Source organism: Colossoma macropomum, unplaced genomic scaffold (assembly GCF_904425465.1).
Source record: "Colossoma macropomum unplaced genomic scaffold, Colossoma_macropomum, whole genome shotgun sequence".
Lineage (NCBI taxonomy): Eukaryota > Metazoa > Chordata > Actinopteri > Characiformes > Serrasalmidae > Colossoma > Colossoma macropomum.
This window is the reverse complement of record NW_023496030.1, coordinates 563,396-582,789: the sequence shown is the minus strand read 5'-3', so window position 1 is coordinate 582,789 and position 19,394 is coordinate 563,396. Positions and strand designations below refer to the sequence as shown.

Here is a 19,394-nt window from a genome sequence, read left to right as displayed (position 1 = left end):
TTCAAGCCTCTCCTCAAGGAGGCCCAGCATACTATGTTGGTTAAACAGTGCTTCATTAAGTTTAGTCAAATATGCTGGTAATTGAATTTAACAAATATATGTTATGACTGGGAACATTGAAGAGAAATCTGGAACCACATTTTGTTCTTCAGAGTAACTCACAAGATATCAACTGCCTGTTAAAAACACTTTAAAGTACTTTTAGCTGTCTTTATATTTATTTGTATATATTATAAAGATTATAATAATGTGCTTATGTGCTAAAGACTTTTACACAGTACTACATATATTCATACATTCTGCTGAACAGTAGAGACAGAACTGGACAACAGATAGCTAGATCAATATTGGGTCATTTTTGCTTTCTAACCCAAACCCTAACAAGATAAAAGCTGCATATATGTAAACACAGGGCGGCTTCTCTGGGATTGACAAAAGCAGTCCGAATTTTTCAGGTAATTTGTCTCATTTGTGCATCCCACACACTCATGCTTACATCTGCAACCTTCAGACATTGCTGGAATTTGGTAAATATTATAAGTCATTCTATGTATTGTAATATTATAAGTCATTCTAATAATGTAGTATATTACATACATAAACTAGTCTACATTTTCTAAAAATTGTCATGTCATTTAAAATTACTTAATCTTTTGCCCGCTGCACTTCATGTATGGAATATAGTGTGAAGTTATTGGTTATCAGCACTGGCCCCAAAGTTTTATATCACTGCGTTCCTGTATGTGTCCTTACTGTCTTCAGCAGTTTAGTTCCGAGGCTGGATTACAGCCAGCTAGACAGGCGATGGCTGCCTTGGCCCAGTTTTAGTTTCCGTTTACAATAGACTCATTGTGGACTGCTGTGCTTTTTTTCTACCTTATCAGTTATATCTATCGTATATTTGATCTTCTGCCATACAGTTTAAACAGCCTCTGTGGTGTCTTTGCAACAATCTTAGTAATGTAGTTGATTATGAGGAGAATTCTCTCCTACATTGTTCCTCTGTAATCTGTTCTTCATTCTTTTTTGCTTCATACTCTCTCAATATTCAATATTCTGTTCTAGGTTTTTCTCCTATTCTGTATCATCTGTACTACTCTAATCTGTTTTGTTTTATTGTTTAATGAACCTGCACTACACTATACAGCTGTATTGTGCTCTAAAGTATATCATGAAACATTACACTAATCTGTTGTTCTGTATTGTACGCAACACTAATATACTGGATTGCATTCTGCTCTACAGTGTTCTGTACTGCTCTACTGTGTGTACAACTACATAGCATATTAAATTCAAACCAAGACTAGTAACATATCATCAGCTATCAAGCAGAGATGCTTAGTATGGTGCCTAAATGACATCAAAACACTTCTGTGAAAGTGTACAAATGAAATACCATAGCTGGAACAGAATGGCCATAAGGTGTTGTTTGGTTTGAAGAGTTACGGACAAATATCAAAATTCACGGGAGGAAAATGTGATATGATGTTTTGTGTGCTTATGCAGAGGGATGCAGCTACTGTTGAAGAGTAGTGACCAAAATGTATTTAACGTGTACAAAATCACTGCAAGAGTACTGTTCAATGTAGTGCTTATAGTCCAATGTAGGGAATTGTAATTAGGGGACCAATTTGAACACAGCCTATATGTTTGCTTGACCAGGTGCATCTCAGTAGTAACTTTTTTTTCTGATCTTTCTTCCTGCAGTATCATCATGCATCACCACCTACAAGAAGACCCCGCCCCCAGTCCCACCAAGATCGACACCCACCCGGCCATACATTTCCATCACAGCTCAGAGCAGCACAGAGTCAGCACAGGATGCCTACAGTGAGCTGAGTGGCAGCCCGGCAAACCGTGCCCTGGCCACGGCACAGTCCGGCCTCAGCAACTCCACAGAGAGTATTGATAGCATGAAGGCTCTGACAGCAGCCATCGAAGCAGCTAATGCCCAAGTCCACGGACCTGCCAGCCAGCATGTGACTAACAGTACCATCACCATCACCACAGCAACCACCACTAACGTCACCCACATATCTCAGGATGGCAAGAGAGATGCGCTGAGGAAATGTCTGTCTATAGGCATACAGGTTTGAACAGAAGTAAACTTGACATTCTGCATACACCTGGAAAGGATCAAGTGTTTAGTACTGCTTGGATAAAAGTTACAATAACACACTTGAACTCTTGAATACCTAGTGACTCGCATGCATTGATTTCAGTCTGTCTATGAAACAGGCTACATAAATTAAACTCTTGGGGCCTCAGTTATAAAATAGTCCTACGCCTTCCTTCGAATTTTACAGTGGTCCTATGTAAAAACTGATGTTTAAGTAATGATTCTTGACATGTGAATTAGATGTAAAAACCAGGTTCAACCTGACATTTTTTTTAGAGTAGCAATGCCAGCATGCTGAGAGTGTGCAATCCATGAACATGCATCTTGAACAAAGTCTAATCCTTCCATTGCTATAACAACTGTTTGCAATTAGTAGTTATACAAAATCCAAGTAATTAATTAAAACAAACCCTGGATTTAAACTTTTAACAATTAGTGTTCAATTGTTTGCTACATTGTAATGTTGAAAACGCACTAAATTTTCAATACATTGTGCAATGCTGTTTCTTATGCACTTAGGACATGTGAAAGGATTGAGGGGAAATACTTAAATACTGATGTTAACTGTGTGTGTGTGTATGCGGGTTCAGGTGGATGGTCCCGAGGACACGGCTGGGTCAGAAGAACACGGCAAGTTTCAGTCAGTGGGAATTCAAGTAGAGGAGGAGCGATGGTGAGCATGAAGACACACTTGCTAACTCACACAAGAATTCAGTTCATTTTACAGTTCTGTAGGAAATGATTCAGTGCACCACGCAATTTCGCCATTGATCTATTCGGTCAAAATATTTTGGTACGATTTGGAATTGTTAAAAATATACTGAATACACAAATGTGTAATGTTTACACAGTAGTGAAACATAGACAATAAAACAATACATCAAGCTGTATATTACATACACTTTATTGAATATTATATACACTTTATTGAATATTATTACAAGAAATTCTATTTTGAACATAGCAAAATCTAGGCAAGTTGTAGCGCCATCCTTGGCAGAACTGCTCATCTTGCTTGCAAAAGCTTGTATAGCAAGCCACATGCTGACTATAAAAATGCGTACATTAAAGAATATACATGGCAGACCATAGCTTAAAGGATGGTGAATATCTTAGTACAATTTAGCAACTGTTTATCTTGTTGTATCCTAGTCTGTTCATGTCTAGTCCTTTTTTGTACAATGTTTGTTCCCAGCGTGTGCACCTTTTAGTTGTAGTACTTAAAAGGTGTAATAAATTAATTGTCGCTAGTGCTCAAGGAGTCCTTCTTTCTTCTTCTCCCCCATTGCCAGAGTGTTTGAAAAAAGAAACTTGGTATAGAGCTTCCACTACAACAAAATCATCCTAAAGAGTCATACTTGTTGTGAATAGGCCTTAATGCTGTCGCCATAAGCTAATATGTTAACATCAAGCTAACACACTGGCCACAAGCTAATATGCTGTTCACCGTATTTTTTATTGTTTTGGTTGCTCGTGCCTCATTCCTGGGAAGTTTTCGCATGCTTTCATTGGTCGCTACTCATGACTAGTTGTTAGTCATGGTACAATGACACAGTACGATGCAATACGGTACACTGTAATACAGCCTGACACTATTGTATGTATGGAATGAAGATCTGCAGCCACACTGACCCTTTGCAGATAAGAGCACTGGAGCTGAATGATTTGAGGAAAGTATCCAATTAAGTTTATGTTTAAATTCCATTTTTTCTATAATTTAAGCTCCAAGCCTTTATTTTGGTCAAGAAAACCAGCACATGCATTTTGTTTGGACTTTCCTGGGTCCCAACATGAATATTCATTCCGAAGTGGTGGAGAGCAGCAGCGTCAGTCAATGTTCGCAGATTTTTTTCCAACAACCCCTTCACCATGTTTGTTATTGTTTTGGTTGCTTGCTTCTGGAGAGTTTTCTCACACTACTTGTTGAAGAGTAGGTCATACTTAAAGATTCGTTGCTGAGAATTTCAAATGTGTTTGAAGATATCAGAGCATCTGTTTGAGAGAGCACACTGGATAATCGCAATGCTGAACCGTTGCATGAGCAGTTATCATGGGTGTGCCAACATTTTGTTGCCACACCAGAGGGATTTATTGCAGATCTCAAAATACTTTTCTGTTACTGCAAAATTAGGGCTAATATCATGTAGCGTAATAATTGAGGAAAGCACATACACCAACCGGCCATTTCATTAAGTGTAGCCCTTGTATCTACACTCTTTTGTCTACTTTATCACCTCCACTTACCATACAGGTGCACTTTTGTAGTTCTATAATTACAGACTGTAGTCCATCTTTTTCTATGTATACTTTATTTGCCCCCTTTTACAATGTCCACCAACCAAAAATATCCAGCCAACAGTGTTGAGTGGTCAGTGTACTGTGACTGCTAATGAAGGACTACAGGATTACGAACACAAATGGTATTACGGTAACACAAGCGTATGAGCTGTTGGCTCTGACTTTACATCTACAAAGTGGACCAACAAGGTGGGTGTGTGTAATTGAGTGGACAATGAGTGAACACAGCATTTAAAACTTAAGCAGTGCTGTGTCTGAACCACTCATACCAATGCAACACACACCAACACTTCACCATCACGTCAATGTCGCTTCAGTGCTGAGAATGATCCACCATCCAAATAATACCTGCTCTTTGGTGGGCCTGTGGGGGTCCTGACCATTGAAGAACGGGGTTTATGCAAAGAAACAGATGGACTACAGTGTGTAATTGTAGAACTGCAGAGGGCACCTATGTGGTAAGCGGAACTGAGGGGAAAAAAAAACAAAGAATCTAGATACAGGGAGGTATACTTAATGAAGTGGCTACTGATTGAGGAAAAATAAGAAAAGAATAGCTTGAGGGAAGACAGTTTTGAGGGAAACAGTACTCTCCCATACACACTCCCAAGGGTTGGGTGATATGGGGGGAAAAAATCATGATTCTGCAAGAAATTTTGACAATGCATGTCACAATACAGAAAAAATGCAGGTTTAAATTAATTATCCTCTTCATATAATGAAACATGCAGTTGTTCCATGATCTAGAAGTACTTACAATGAGGAATAGGTTCAGGAACGTGGTGTGTTATAATTGTCATAATTTATCATACTAATGATAAAAATCATCATTTTGCCCAGCCCTAACACTCTATCACTTACACATGCACATTCACATGCTAAATAATCTTCCCTAGAGCAGCACAGTTTAAACACTGGGGCCAGTGACAGGGTGCAAAAAACAGCTGCTGTGTGTGTGTGTATAAGAGACCATCTGTTGCTGTAGCCATTTTGATGTCGGGAGGCTGGGGGTCACAGACATGGTCAAGTATCATCTCTCTCTCTTTCTCCATCTCTCTCTCTCTCCATCTCCCCCCACCCCTCCTACCCAACCTCAAAGCAGTCCTATCCCAGAGAGAGAGTATGTTAGTAGCTCAGAGGAGTAGTAATTCAGTAGTTGTGGTCTAAGCTGTGTGTGTTTTTGGTTAAAGTTCAATGAAAATAGATGCTGTCCAGTCATGTTTTAGTAAAACTAGCTTACCTAAGCCAGGCTGCTGCCCAAAAGAGAGTGCCAGGAGCCAGGATAAATATCTCACGTAAACACACATTTGTTGGTGTTACTATACTAGTCAGTACTTTCATAGAGTTCTGTACTATTATTGTAGCTAAGTAATGCTACACCTAAAGCTCACCTTAATGTTAAGCTCAGAAAATTAAGGCTTTTACTGTTGTAATGTTACTCAAAAAAGTGCATGCACTGTTATTTTAAAATGTGGGTTGGAAATTTCTTGAGTGAAACTACCTGTGTGTGTGTGTGCGCATGCGTGCATGTGTATGTGTGCGTGGAGGGAGGTTGTGGGCAGCAGATTCCCAGACGATGAGAGAGAACCCTTCAACTTTATTAACACACACGCATACACTTACAGGACAGTAGTGTTTGGACTTTGCTGAAGCATGCCTTTCTAACTAAGTGAGAGTTGAGCGGAGCAATAAAACACGTGCGCACACACACACAAACAAACACATGCTGTCCTCTTTTAGCACAGAAGTGCTCTTTATCTGCTGAACTTTACAGAGTGATTACTGAGTGTTATGTCCCTTTCCTCTTCCCTTGATGGCATGGCAATATAATGAGGACATGCAGCCAATACAGCCAAGCATGAATGCCTCATCGAAGGAAGTGCACTAGAACAGGGGCTAGTTAAAATGCCGAAGAGACTACTGCTATTTGTGAAATGTAATTATATGGAAGAATCGTGTTGTACCGTGGAATCTTTGACATCTCAGATGGGGCTTTGGGGACACGCATGTGTCTCACCTTTGCTTATTTTTATTGCTGAGGTTTGGTGTCTAATCATATGAATAAAAATATGTGGAAGACGCATTTTGTTATTTTCATTGGTGGTGCCAAAGTTAACATGTTAATAATGTGCTAGCATAATAAATGGTCAACACCACCAACATTTTCCTAGTTTCCTAGTTTGAACCATCTGTAGCTCCAGTTTGAAGCCCAGCTGCTCACATGCTATTGCTGTGAGTCTGCAATTGATGTCTGATGCATCATTTACAAGCACAACACACCACTGATGTCAGCAGTACCATGAACATCAGTAATATTATCATCAGTGCTCATAGGACAACTATGGATAAAATTCTTCCTCTTTGAAGAATTTCCCTCTGGGATTAATTAAGTGATCTATCTATCTATCTATAACCCAAAAAACAGCTAATTAACAAAGTAACAGCAGAGTGGAAAGCTGCAGTTTCACTTTAAACAAGCAAGAGGGCTGCAATCATGGAGGAGTTGTAATATGCAGCCATCATTACTTTCACTGGACATTGGTAATAAAACTGGAAACTGTGTTTACCCTATTTTCATATAACACAATAGCTTTACTGAATTATAGAATTTAATAAATGCATTCTAGTTGTCCATTCGTATAGCTAAAACACTGCTTTTTAAATAGAAAAAAAAATCTTTCATTAGGTTGAAATTTCAGCGAATAAGACAAATGCGATTTATTGCAATTATTTATATGGATCGTTTCACAGCCCTAAATTTTATACACTGTTATGACATTGTAATGTGTACAACCAGTAAATAGTGATGTTCATTCAGTTTCATTCTTTCCCTTTTTTCACTTATAATTTCTTTTTTCTCTCTGTCTTTCTCTTCTCTTTCTCATCTTTGGCCTCATTTACAGGAAGTAGTTAGCTGCTTGAGTTGATGTGAAGCAGGCCTGCTGGCAGCCCTCCCCCTACTACACATACACACACAAACACTCACACTTTCTCTATCACATACACACTGACACACATTTGACAAACTTGCTCTGCAAGAAAAAATAACCTTAGGGCTTAATTTACTAAGAGCACCATTAAGGGCCTCTAATGTACTGATGCAGAAAAATAAATGCGTGAGCAATTTGTTTCCACACAGCCAGCACATTCAGGGACGTGGTGACAGATGACAGTGTGCTCCAACACCCCTGAATAGAGCAGGTGTCCCACTGATCTAATACACACACTTACACACAGCAAGTAAAGTAACAGAAAAACAGTCAAATAAAGCTCTGCCAGATTGCTTTAATGCGCTGTTCTGCTTGAAAGAGCTATTTTCATTTGTATATGTATTTGTAATACTACAAGGTCATGAACTGTCGTTGTAGAGCATATTGGTATGAACAGCAAAGATGGCCAGTGTGTTAGAGATGGGCAATATGACTATTTGTAATAGTTGTCGTTCGGGATCCTCTTACTTTTTAAATATTTTTTGTAAGTGTTGAACATTTTCCATAGCCTTATTTTAAAAATATGTTGTTACTTTTTAAAAAATATGTGCACATACCTCAGAAAAACAAAATAGTGCAATACATGTTGTGTATTATTGTTTTACTTTTTTACACCACACGCAATGTTCTCTTTCTCTTCTTAGCTATCGCAGAGTCACCCGCTCCAACAGTGTCACCACAGCCGTGCAAGCTGACCTGGACCTTGCAGAGGGTTTAAGGAGTGACCTAGCCGATTACACCCCAGGCCAGCTCTCCAGCCACGGCTCCACCGTACGGCAGTCGTCCAGGGACGCAGCCACTTCCACCGTCAGTATCCAGGGCTCAGGGAACCACTATCATGCCTGTGCCCAGGACGACTATGCGGAGGTGGGCTTTGACCCATCCATCTTGCCCCCACCAGACCCATGGATGGACGCAGGTGTGGATGAGGAGAGCAGCGGAGGTGGGGCTGGCTCTGTGTGTCCACGCAATGGACGCTGGTTCCTCAAGCTACTGCAGGCCGAAGTGGAGAGGATGGAGGGATGGTGCCAGCAGATGGAACGTGATGAGCATGAAAATGAGCTGCCAGATGAGAGTGAGTCACATTGGTGATGATAGTTAAAGCAATAGTTCAGCCAAAATCTAATTTACGCAATTTACAAGGCTAGAGTAGATAACATGTAATGAAAGCTTATACTTCACCAGATAGCATCATGCAGTCTGTGTGACATCATGCAGACATTTGCTTCAAGCTATGTCAAGTTTTAAGCAATCTCAAACACACTTGCTTATTTTGTTTGTGACACTATGATGTACTTATCTCAATACAAATGGACAAAAATATTGATAAAATTCAGGCTTCAAGATATTTACTGATAGTTTGTAGGGTTTGATGTGCTTTTTTTTCCATATTTATAGATAACAGTATGTCATACAGTGTCAGAAATAACATGAGCAAGCCGCTTTGAGACCACTTTAAATTCAGTTTGGTTTGAGGCAAGTGTGTGTTGATTTAGACATGCAGTTTGCAAAATTTTTTTTTTGTTTTTTTTGTATTTAGGGATGTTCACAGGCTTTTGAGAGCTCAGTTATCCATTCAGTGAAACTGATTTTATGTTTTAACAGAACTGTAAAATGTGGTGAATTTACTTGTACTTGCGAGGAAGTATTCATATTATAACTAAACTTTGCTATTCTTAATCAGGAGGATTTTAACTTAAGCATGCTACCACAGATGCATTGTTATGGTCGTGACGTGAGAAGTGCTTTATCACTATCATCGCTAAATAAGTTATTCTAGCTGCTGTTAGCTAGGAACTTAAACAGTAAAAAAAAATTCTCTGATAGGTAATGTCTTGCCATCCATTGAAAAGAAAAGACTACCTGTAAGAAGACAAGTCTTTTTCAGCATCCAGTGTTGTACCAGTTAGATATGTCATCCCTTTAGCTCATCTGAGGCAGCCTCTGTTAATCCTGCCACAGGAAAGTCTACGTATTTCCTTCTGCTATTTTCGAATGAAACATGTTTTCAAGGGTTTTCCTCAGTGTGTTGCTAATGTTTTTGTGCAACACCAGTGCTAAAGCCTATAAAGGTAAGGCTACAGGCCTACATTTCAGTCGAAGTGAGCTTTTTTTCCCTCCCCGCAGTTAACCAATTATTCGTTCATTAACACTTATGGGTACTCAAATATCAAAATTAGTCGGGATGCACATCCCTAATAGTAATCAGTGCACATTCTATTACTTGTTAGCTACATTAGCCTTGAAGCTCCACTGCAAAACTAAAGCATCTAATTTCACACCCAAACATGTCTTGCCTCATTACATTTAAAATAAGGGGACAGTTTCACAGATTTGTATTAAAATTTTTGCCCGAACTGTAACTTTAAGAGAGCATTCAAAACGGCATATACAACTGTGTGTCTCAGCTGAATTGCCATATTAAAGAAGGTACAACAAAAATAAGATCAGTCAAGATGATAGTGAAATTATTGTATCACACCAGGCCTATTGGATCATATTATAAAATGCAGACTAGATGAAAAATCTGCACAGTAATGGTTGTGTTGGACTGAGCAATGGAATGGAAATGCTATTATTACTGTTGATTCAGTGCCAAGAGGCTGTATCCTCTGAGCAGCCCTCATGAACACTGTGACTGTTTGGAGCCTAATCTCTTCTCACTACAAGACTGACTGTACACCAGGCCAAGCTTGCTCTGCACCAGTACTGTTTATTTCTAGCACGGCGACTCCTTCTGTCCTTTCCCTCTCTATTCCCCTCCTTTTTCCCACCTCTAACAGGCTCGCACACTCTCAAACACACACACAGACTGCCCGGGAGTGCCTGTGTTCACAGTGGCTGATTACAAAGCCTGCTTGTTCATATCCTTGCCGTCTCTCACACACATACCAGACATTTTTACCACCAGGAAGCCCCTCTGTCTGTCGTTTCTTTTATTTTCTCTTTTTTCCATCACTCCCTAGCTCTACTCTCATGATTTACAAAATATTGTTGTGCATGTTGAGCTTTGTGGAAAGAGAAACCATCATTTACATGTTTGACACTTGTTGTCTATTCTCATGCCTTGACATTAAAACAAATCAGAAAAATAAAACAGTCAGAAGTGCAGACTCCAACCTATGATGTAACAAACATCCGAAGCATTACCACAAGAGATTTTAATGACAAGAAACAAAAAATGTATATTTTAGGGTTGTCAAATGATTAATTATTTTAATCACAATAATAATAATAATAATAATAATAATTAATCATAATTAATCCTTACTTGCCCAAATTTGACCCTAAAAGAAACTCGCAAAAACACAGTAAGGCTGTGCACAGGTACTCGAATACTTGGTTAACCATTTGAGGTACTGAAATCACTATACAGGTATTTATTACATTTCATCGCTGGAAGACAGAGAAAAATATTCAAATCAACAATTCAGTGAAACAAAACGGTTTTGCTCATATTTGTGCGTAAGTGAATTATGCTATACTTTGAGTGCCTAAACGTGAGTGCGTTGCCAAGGGCGCATTGTTAAGGACATGGCTAAGGCAGACATCATGCAGCTGTATCACTAATCAGAACTACTGTAGCTGATGTTATTTTTCAGAGAGAAATAAAATAGAAACATGTTGGCACGTCATCCACTGAGGAGAAAACGCCTTGTGTAAAAGTTCATTAGCTTATCTAAAGTGGCAGCCTCCATTATTCGTCCAACGCAAAACCTAATGCTGTCACCTGTAAAGGTAAGTCTACAGCTCTACATTGCTTTTGGTGAAAGTCCTTCTCCGAATACACTTTCTATTTACCATCACTGATGTCTAGTGAGAGCATTTAAAGGCTGTATTTGAACGAGGGGACTACAGCCACAGAGTCATAGCCACAGCACATGAACAAAAAAAACGTAACAGCCTCTGTTCAGCTGGACTTCATGGTGGAACTACTATGGATGGTTCAAAGGGTCACACTAGGAAAATGCGTTAACGGCATTAAAAACATTAGTGCAGTTATTAAGTTATCAACTTTGACTTGTAATTATAGAATTACATTTAAACAGTATAGCAAAACAATTCTAATTAAGAATCAGCACTTCCAAAAGCCATAACCAAATATAAACCAAGAACAAACCTCAGCAAAAGACCTGGACAGTGCCAGACTTTGGCTCTTTCTGCATCTTTCACCCTTATTAGTAATCTGATATTCTGTTTGTGTTTTAGTCTTTACTCTGTCTCTCTGACCCTGCACATCACCCATTTGTGTTTCTCAGCTCATTGGGTCTCGCTAGATGTTTGTTTGGTGTGCAGAATAAACATTCACTCTTTTTTCTAGTGCAACTACATTTACGTTCCCACCCCTATGATATTTATGACGCCTCACTTCAAAGGCACGGCAGTAAAGTCTTAAAAGTGTGATTTTGAAGTTCAAACATACATAGACATATACATAAGGTGTGAAGGTGTGCACTCTTTATTGGGAGATCGTTTTGCAGGCTATAGCACAAATATATTTTTTTCATGACCCAACACCAAAGTACAAGCAGGTTGCTGTGCATGTGTTATTGTCTATAGATTACCCACTCTTCTCTGTGTGTCTTTGTAGTACTGGAAAAGATTCGGAGTGCAGTAGGTAGTGCTCAGCTGCTGATGTCGCAGAAGTTCCAGCAGTTCCGGGAGCTATGCGAGGAGAACCTGGTATGTGCACAACAAACCAGCCAATTACAGTCCAGTACGCCTCGGAAACCCTGCCCTCAATGGATTGTAACATATAAAACTGAAGGACTGGGGTAATAGTAGTAATGCCCCCATCCAGTTCTTTGCCCCAATCAGATCTGAGTCCTTTACAATGTAATTGCAGGTACCAAGTCTGACCAGATGTTCGTAATGTTTTGTGGATGCACGTTGCACACTTAAAGGAAAATGTAAATTTAGTAAAACCGATCCAGTTTAGATTAGACATGCTAGGCTGCACATAACTTTAAAATGCTACTGCAAAATAATTAATTTTAGTGTGTACAATTTTTAAAATAGTCTATTTAATATCGACTTGTGATCGTATTTGATTGACAGCTCTAAAGATTTTGCTTACCAGTTACTGCTGTAAAATCATTTTTGATATATGCTTAGTGGTGTGCACTCTGAATTAATATATTTTGCGTTTTGGGCTACTTATGTGAAAAAGACATTTTAAAATGTCATGAATACGCTATCATTTCAAATAGCTTGAGAGTGCTGTTACTGCTAATGCCAGTTTTAAACAGGAAATGTTTTTTACTTGCAAGTTGCGATAGGTGAAAAATCCAAAAGCAGTGTAGAGACATTCTGCTTACTGGCCTTGTCAAGCTACATTTGTAAAAAAAATGTTCTTGTGTAACTGCCAGAGCACAGTAACAGAGCACTGATGACACGCTTCTGGTGGCACACTGCTTGTTAACTTCTGAAAACGTGTCCCACCGTTGCATAAATAGAGCACAAAAAAACATATCAAAGGATCGGAATGAAATCTGGATTAGTATAGCTGATTCCCGGAATGGTATATACCTGGATGACAGGTTTCACTGCCTTGATGTCATACAATAATGTCCCAATATTGCACTTCAAATCAGTTAAATTCTGTACAACAGCTGAAATAGAAGATAATTTCTTAAGTATTTTTTACATTTATTTAAGAACTGAAATGTGTATTATCATTTGTCTCCTCCCTTTAGAACCCCAATGCCCACCCACGACCTGTGTCACAGGACCTTGCAGGATTCTGGGATATGTTGCAGTTGTCTATTGAAAACATCAGTTTGAAATTTGATGAACTGCACCAGCTCAAAGCCAACAACTGGAAATGCTTGGAACCATCTAAGCAAAAGGTAAAATACAGATTTTAATCTACCAAAATGCTTAGATATTCTTATGAGTCATTATAAAACATTATAAAACAGTTTCTTGGTGTTCTTTGTTCTTTGTTGCTGCATGATTGATGACCGTGTCTCAAACATGAGTGTTGCATGTATGTCACTTTCTTGTTTCCTGTCTAACGTTATTTTATTTTTGTTTATTTGTTTTGTTGTTGACAGTGATCTGGTTTTGAGATGCCGCTCCCTCACTGCACGCAGTATGTTGTTCGCTAGCGAAGGGCCCTGCTTCCTTTATGCAGCATTGGCCAATGGGTTGCACTCTTCCCCTGTACTTTTTTTTTCAAAATTGTATTTATTTTGAGTCCCTCACATGCAGTGTGACTTCATTCAACAGTGATGCAACAAACATGGCAGCTAAATGCCATTCTCTCCATTTCATGCATGCATGCGCTAGTTGTTGTATTTAGCAGCGGGACTAACTGGTTTATCATTGCTGTCCAGGAGAGGCGAGTACCTCCACCAGTGCCGAAGAAGCCAGGAAAAGGTGCAGCACTGCTGGTGAGGGATCGCTCTTTGGAGGGCTCACAAAGACTAGAGGCGCGAAAACGACTGCAAGCAGCTAAACGTGCTGCTGCTACACTACGCCAGAGCTCTGCCACAGAGTGTACAGACAGCATCGAAATCTATATACCAGAAGCCCAGACACGATTATAAACACGTATACGGATGCAAACCCCACATACGCAGTTTAAGTAAAGATAACTTACATACTACACACTTCAGGAAATTCAGAGACCTGCATATGGCCATGTAGCTTCCACACACACAACCTCACCACAAACAAATGGTCTGAATGACAATGACTAAGGCAGGGTAGTTGTAATATAATCACTGCTTCATTTTCCTCTGTAAAAGCACTTAAAAGTATATATACACTAAGAGGTTATACACAGTAGAAATCTCTGAGTTTCTGACTTCTTTTAATTCCTTCTTTTTTTATTTCCCAGATTTAGCCAGTTTAGATGTAGCTTCATTGTTATCCTCCCGAAAGATTGTTTTAAAAAATTAATAGCAGCCATTCTTTACTATTAAATTGTATAAGGCTATATAATAATTTGTATCATAAAACATAACCCAAGTTTCACTGTTGCCACAGTGTTTAAAGAGCAACAGTAATCAAAGGCTTTGTCACATATGTGTAGCACTCAAATGGCTGTGTGTGCTCTCATGTGTCATCTTGTCCCCTGGGACTGGGTGAAACTTTTTTGTGTCATTATCAAGGGAACAATTGGAAGAACCACATGTCCCTTCAGCTTCTCATCTGCCCTCTTTTCTTTTTCTTTCTTTCTAAGCCTCCTTTCTTTCACAAGATTCCCTTCTACTGAAATGTGTGTAATGTGTTTTCTCTGTTTAGCATCTGTTGCTTCTTCACCCTTCTACATCCAGTTTTCTCCTTTTATCACTCTCTCATTTCACTGTGCTACTTTATATACAGTGTAGCTACTGTTGCTAGGTTGGACAAGTTTTACAGAACGTTAGCAAAAATCTCATTCAACCTGGTGGGAAATTGTAGCGCGCTTTATTTAGGTTCACACACAATGTTCAGTTTCCAGTTTAAAATACTACACTAAGGAACTGTCGAAATATGTAAATGTGCAATATTCATTTCAAATTATTTTTTTTTATTTTGAATGCCTCTGAAAGATCACGCTGTAAGCATAGGTTTAGTTCCTTGTTGATCGAGCCAAACACCTGTAGGTGGTGTTAGTGTGGTGGCAAATTTGTCAGTGTTGTTTTCAACCTGCCTAGTTTCGTTTAGCTACATTACAGACCAATTCATTGTAGCATTTTAAACTGTAAACTCAACATTTTGTTACAACACTAAATTAAGTGCAGTACAATTTCTCTTTAGGTTGAACTGTTTTTTTGCCAATGTGTTGTAAAGCTTGGCCAACCATCCAACAGTTGCTATGGAAAAATGAAAAAAAAAGAATGGATGTCTGTTCTGCTCTCCTCTTTGACTGAGACTGAACTATAGCCTAGCTGACATGAACATGACACACATGCACTTACAAAGCCTGTATCAACCATGAGTGTTTTGGTCTGGGATAGTATTTTTACTTGAAAATGCATCACAATGCACCTTCTCACCATTATTACATTCATTGCATCCCATTGAGTCATGAAATAACACAGTCAGTATTCAATGCATCATTAAACTTTAAAGGCTATTTTAAATTCATTCTTACAGTATTGCTAACATAACCTGTCCCTCTGAGCGTACATATGTTTATATAATAGATAAAGTCTATAATATTAATATTTTTTATAATTAGAGCTTTGATGAAAATGTTTAGGTCACTCTGACTCACAAGGTTACAGAGAAGGAGAAGTCAAGAAATTGAACTAAGAAGAATTGCTTGGTAACATTTCTTTTTGTTTTCTTTGTTTTTGAACAGTTACAAATTATTCTGATTCAGTAAGATGAAAATTGTATTTAAGATGACAAATGTTTCAAGTCACAGATGTTGTGACTTACTAGCTTGTGTATCGCTGCCTTTTATAGTAGCTATATCTACATATACAGTTGAAGTCATAAGTTAACATACACCTTAGCCCCATTTATTTAAACTCAAATGTTTTTTACAATTCCTGGATTTAATCCTAGTACACATTCCCTCTCTTATGTTAGTTAGTGTCACTAATATGTGCAGTGTCAGATGAGTACTAGAGACAGTGATTTTTTTTCAGCTTTTATTTCTTTGATCACATTATCAGTGGCTCAGAAGTTTACATACATGTGGTTAGTATTTGGTAGCATTGCCTTTCAATTGTTTTGAGTTAAATGTTTCAGGTACCCTTCCACAAGCTGCTAACAATAAGTTGCTGGAATAGTTACTCATTCCTCTTGACAAAACTGGTGTAACTGATCAGGTTTGTAGGCCTCCTTGCTCGCACATGTTTTTTCAGTTCTTCCCATAAAATTTCTAAGGGATTGAGTTCAGGGCTTTGTGACGGCCACTCTGTTTCCTTCACTTTATTGTCCTTAAGCCATTTTGCCACAACTTTGGAAGTATGCCTAGGTTCTTTGTCTATTTGGAAGACCCATTTGCGCACAAGCTTTAACTTTCTTGCTGATGTCTGGAGATGTTGTTTCAATATCTCCACATAATTGTCTTTCCTCATAATGCCAACTATTTTGTAAAGTGCACCAGTCCCTCCTGCAGCAAAGCACCCCCACAAAATGATGCTGCCACCCCCATGCTTCACAGTTGGAATAGTGTTCTTTGGCTTGCAAACTTCTGCCTTTTTCCTCCACACATAATGATGGTCAGTATGGCCAAATATTTTTGTTTCATCAGCCCAGAGGACCTTTCTCCAAATAGTACGATCTTTGTCTTTGTTTATGGTGGTTTTAGAGCAATGGTTCCTTCCTTGCTGAGTGGCCTTTCAGGTCATGTCAATACATGACACGTTTTACTGTTGTTATAGTTACTTTTGTACCTGTTTCCTCCAGCATCTTTACAAGGTTGTTTGCTGTTCTTTGATTAATATGTATTTTTCTCACCAAAGTACATTCATTTGTAGGAGATAGAACACGTCTCCTTCTTGAACAGTATGATGGTTGTGTGGTCCCATGGTGTTTAAACTTGCATTTCATCGTTCCGACAGATGAACGTGGTACCTTCAAGGGTTTGGAAATTGCTCCCAAGGATGTACCACACTTGTGGAGGTCCACAATTCTTTTTTGATGTCTTGGCTGATCTCTTTTTTTTCCCATGATGTCAAGCAAAGAGACAAAAAGGCCTTGAAGGTAGGCCTTAAAATACTGCCACAGGTACCTCTCAGACTAACTTAAAATTATGTCAGTTAGCTTATCAGAAGCTACTAAAAGCATGACGTCATTTTCTGGAATTTTACAAGCTATTTAAAGGCTCAGTCAACTTGGTGTATGTAAACCTTTGACCCACTGGAATTTTCATGTAGTGAACTATAAGTGAAATAATCTGTTGTTAAATTGTTTGAGTTTTAATGACTTTAACTTAAGTATATGCAAATTTATGACTTCAGCTATAGAGCAATTTTATCTGTTATTCAATGCTTAACATTGTGATCATTAGGATGTTGAAGAATCAAAATGTTAGTGTAGCATTTTTGGCCCACTGAGGCCATCTGTGTGAGTGAATGTGTGCGTGTGCACTATCAAAACATTTAAGTGCATATTTCAAAGTGCTTCCTAATTTGTTTTTTCTTATCCAAAGGGTTTCACTTTTTAACTGAAATGTAGCACAGCTCACTGTAACATTATAAAAGCCTCCCAGGCCATATGTTTCTGTTTGTAATATGACATTAGTAAAAATAATTTTCAAAGCGTGTCTAGAAAGTTCATGTAGATGCACCTATGTAAGGCAAATACTATAAATTAGATTATTTTTCTATTTCTAGAATGCTCATTATAATAAAACTGTTGAATTCCTGTTTGGTAGATAGTGCTGCTCGTATGATTTACAAAACTGATAACTGTCATATGTGCACTTAAGTACCTGAATACTCCAGTACATATTCTGATGAATTTTTATCTATTACTTATCAAAACATTAATTTGCACTTAAACTATGAAACATACAGAGCTACTACTTTCTTGAAATAATATTTGAAATGCTTCACTGTGTAGTTGTTTGAAAATAAATCTTATATTATAAGTTTATATTATCCACCCAGTAGCTAACATGCAGCCACTTTGTTTTGTTTTGTTTTGTTTGCTCCTCATTTACAGTTTGATCATAGTAGTGTTATCAGTATGTCTCTTGTATTTGTTCCTACAAAAAAAGACTGTTTTGGTTATTGTTATTATGCACTATAAAATACCCTTTTGTACTGTGGTTAGTAGTTGTTTTAAATATGGTTGATGTTTAAATTCTCAGCCTTAATTAATGAAATTATGATAGTCATGCACAAGATAGCCTCAGGGGAGACTATATAGTGTGTATGTATGTGGACGTGTGTTTCTGTGTGGGAACAAGTCTCATCTCCTTATGGTCGTCTCTTGGTTAAGAAATGCGTTTGTTCTCAGACGTTGCCATGAAGACTTTTATGGAGTCATGTTGTCCGTACAACTATTTTAGAACCTTTTGCCCCTATTGAACATTAGCATGAGTAGTCGCTCTAAAGGGCTGCACCTAAAGTATTAAGTAGATGTAAGGTTTTCATTTTGAGGACAATCACTAGATGAAATAATAAATTAGTTAGTATAGCAGTATAAATAATTGCTTAAATACTAGATATTCCTGATTACAGCACGACTAAAAGTGCGTGCCACTCTCAGTTATTTTTAAGCTAGTATGAAATTAGTTTAATGTTTATATTTTAGGCGGGGGGGGGGGTTCCCCAAAAAAAATATAAAAACATGACATGTTCGGATTGTGGATATTTGCCAAATGAACAACTGAGCACCAGCCTCAAAGCTTTCTGGAAAGTGAAGAAAGGTTAATGATGCATCTAGTGTTGAAGCATAATTATTCAAACAACTGTTTGTAAATACATGAATGTTCTCTATAATGTAAATGTATACAACTTACATCTAATAACATGTTAACCAAACAGATCATTTGTAATTAATGTTATTACTCACTTGATGTTATGGCACGTGTCTGAAATTTTGGTCATTAAAATACTAAGTTGCCATTCTTAGCAGTTTATATTGTGAGTATGTGTGTGCATGTGAGTGTGTTTTGAAACACATTTTGGAAATCTAGCATTTTAATTTCCTCAGAAGGCAACTGTAAATATTTAAAGAATTCTACATTACACCAATCTAATGCTAAACAAAAATCTTACCCTTACTTTAAGCACAATGATTAAAAGAAAAACCTTCTTATCTTGAAATAAATATTTTTCTCTCTGTGTGCCATAACTGTTGGCAACCCTTCTTTTAATACCTTGTGCACGCTCTCTTTGCAAAAAAAAAAAAACAGCTCTGAGTCATCTCCTATAATGACTACTGACACTGGGGAACATGACAAGGCACCTGAGACCATTCCTCCACACAGAATCTTTCCAGATCCTTTAGTTTCCCACAGGTTTTCTATAGGGTTTAGATCACGGGACATGGCAAAACCTTGATTCTGTGGTCGATGAACCATTTTTGTG

At 38.1% G+C, this 19,394-nt stretch overlaps 1 protein-coding gene across 2 annotated transcripts in view; it reads left to right on the top strand.

Moving 5' to 3' along the window:
- The window catches only part of dlgap1b (discs, large (Drosophila) homolog-associated protein 1b), a 163,065-nt gene extending 144,130 nt beyond the window's left edge, over positions 1-18,935 (top strand). For both annotated transcript variants that reach the window (XM_036564679.1, XM_036564680.1), the window contains 6 exons: positions 1,708-2,090; positions 2,710-2,792; positions 8,052-8,482; positions 11,999-12,090; positions 13,104-13,256; positions 13,746-18,935. In XM_036564679.1, coding sequence (XP_036420572.1) covers positions 1,708-2,090; positions 2,710-2,792; positions 8,052-8,482; positions 11,999-12,090; positions 13,104-13,256; positions 13,746-13,958 — 1,355 coding nt within the window. In that variant the 3' untranslated portion in view covers positions 13,959-18,935. The remainder of the gene's footprint in view (positions 1-1,707; positions 2,091-2,709; positions 2,793-8,051; positions 8,483-11,998; positions 12,091-13,103; positions 13,257-13,745) is intronic.
- Positions 18,936-19,394: the final 459 nt, after the last annotated feature.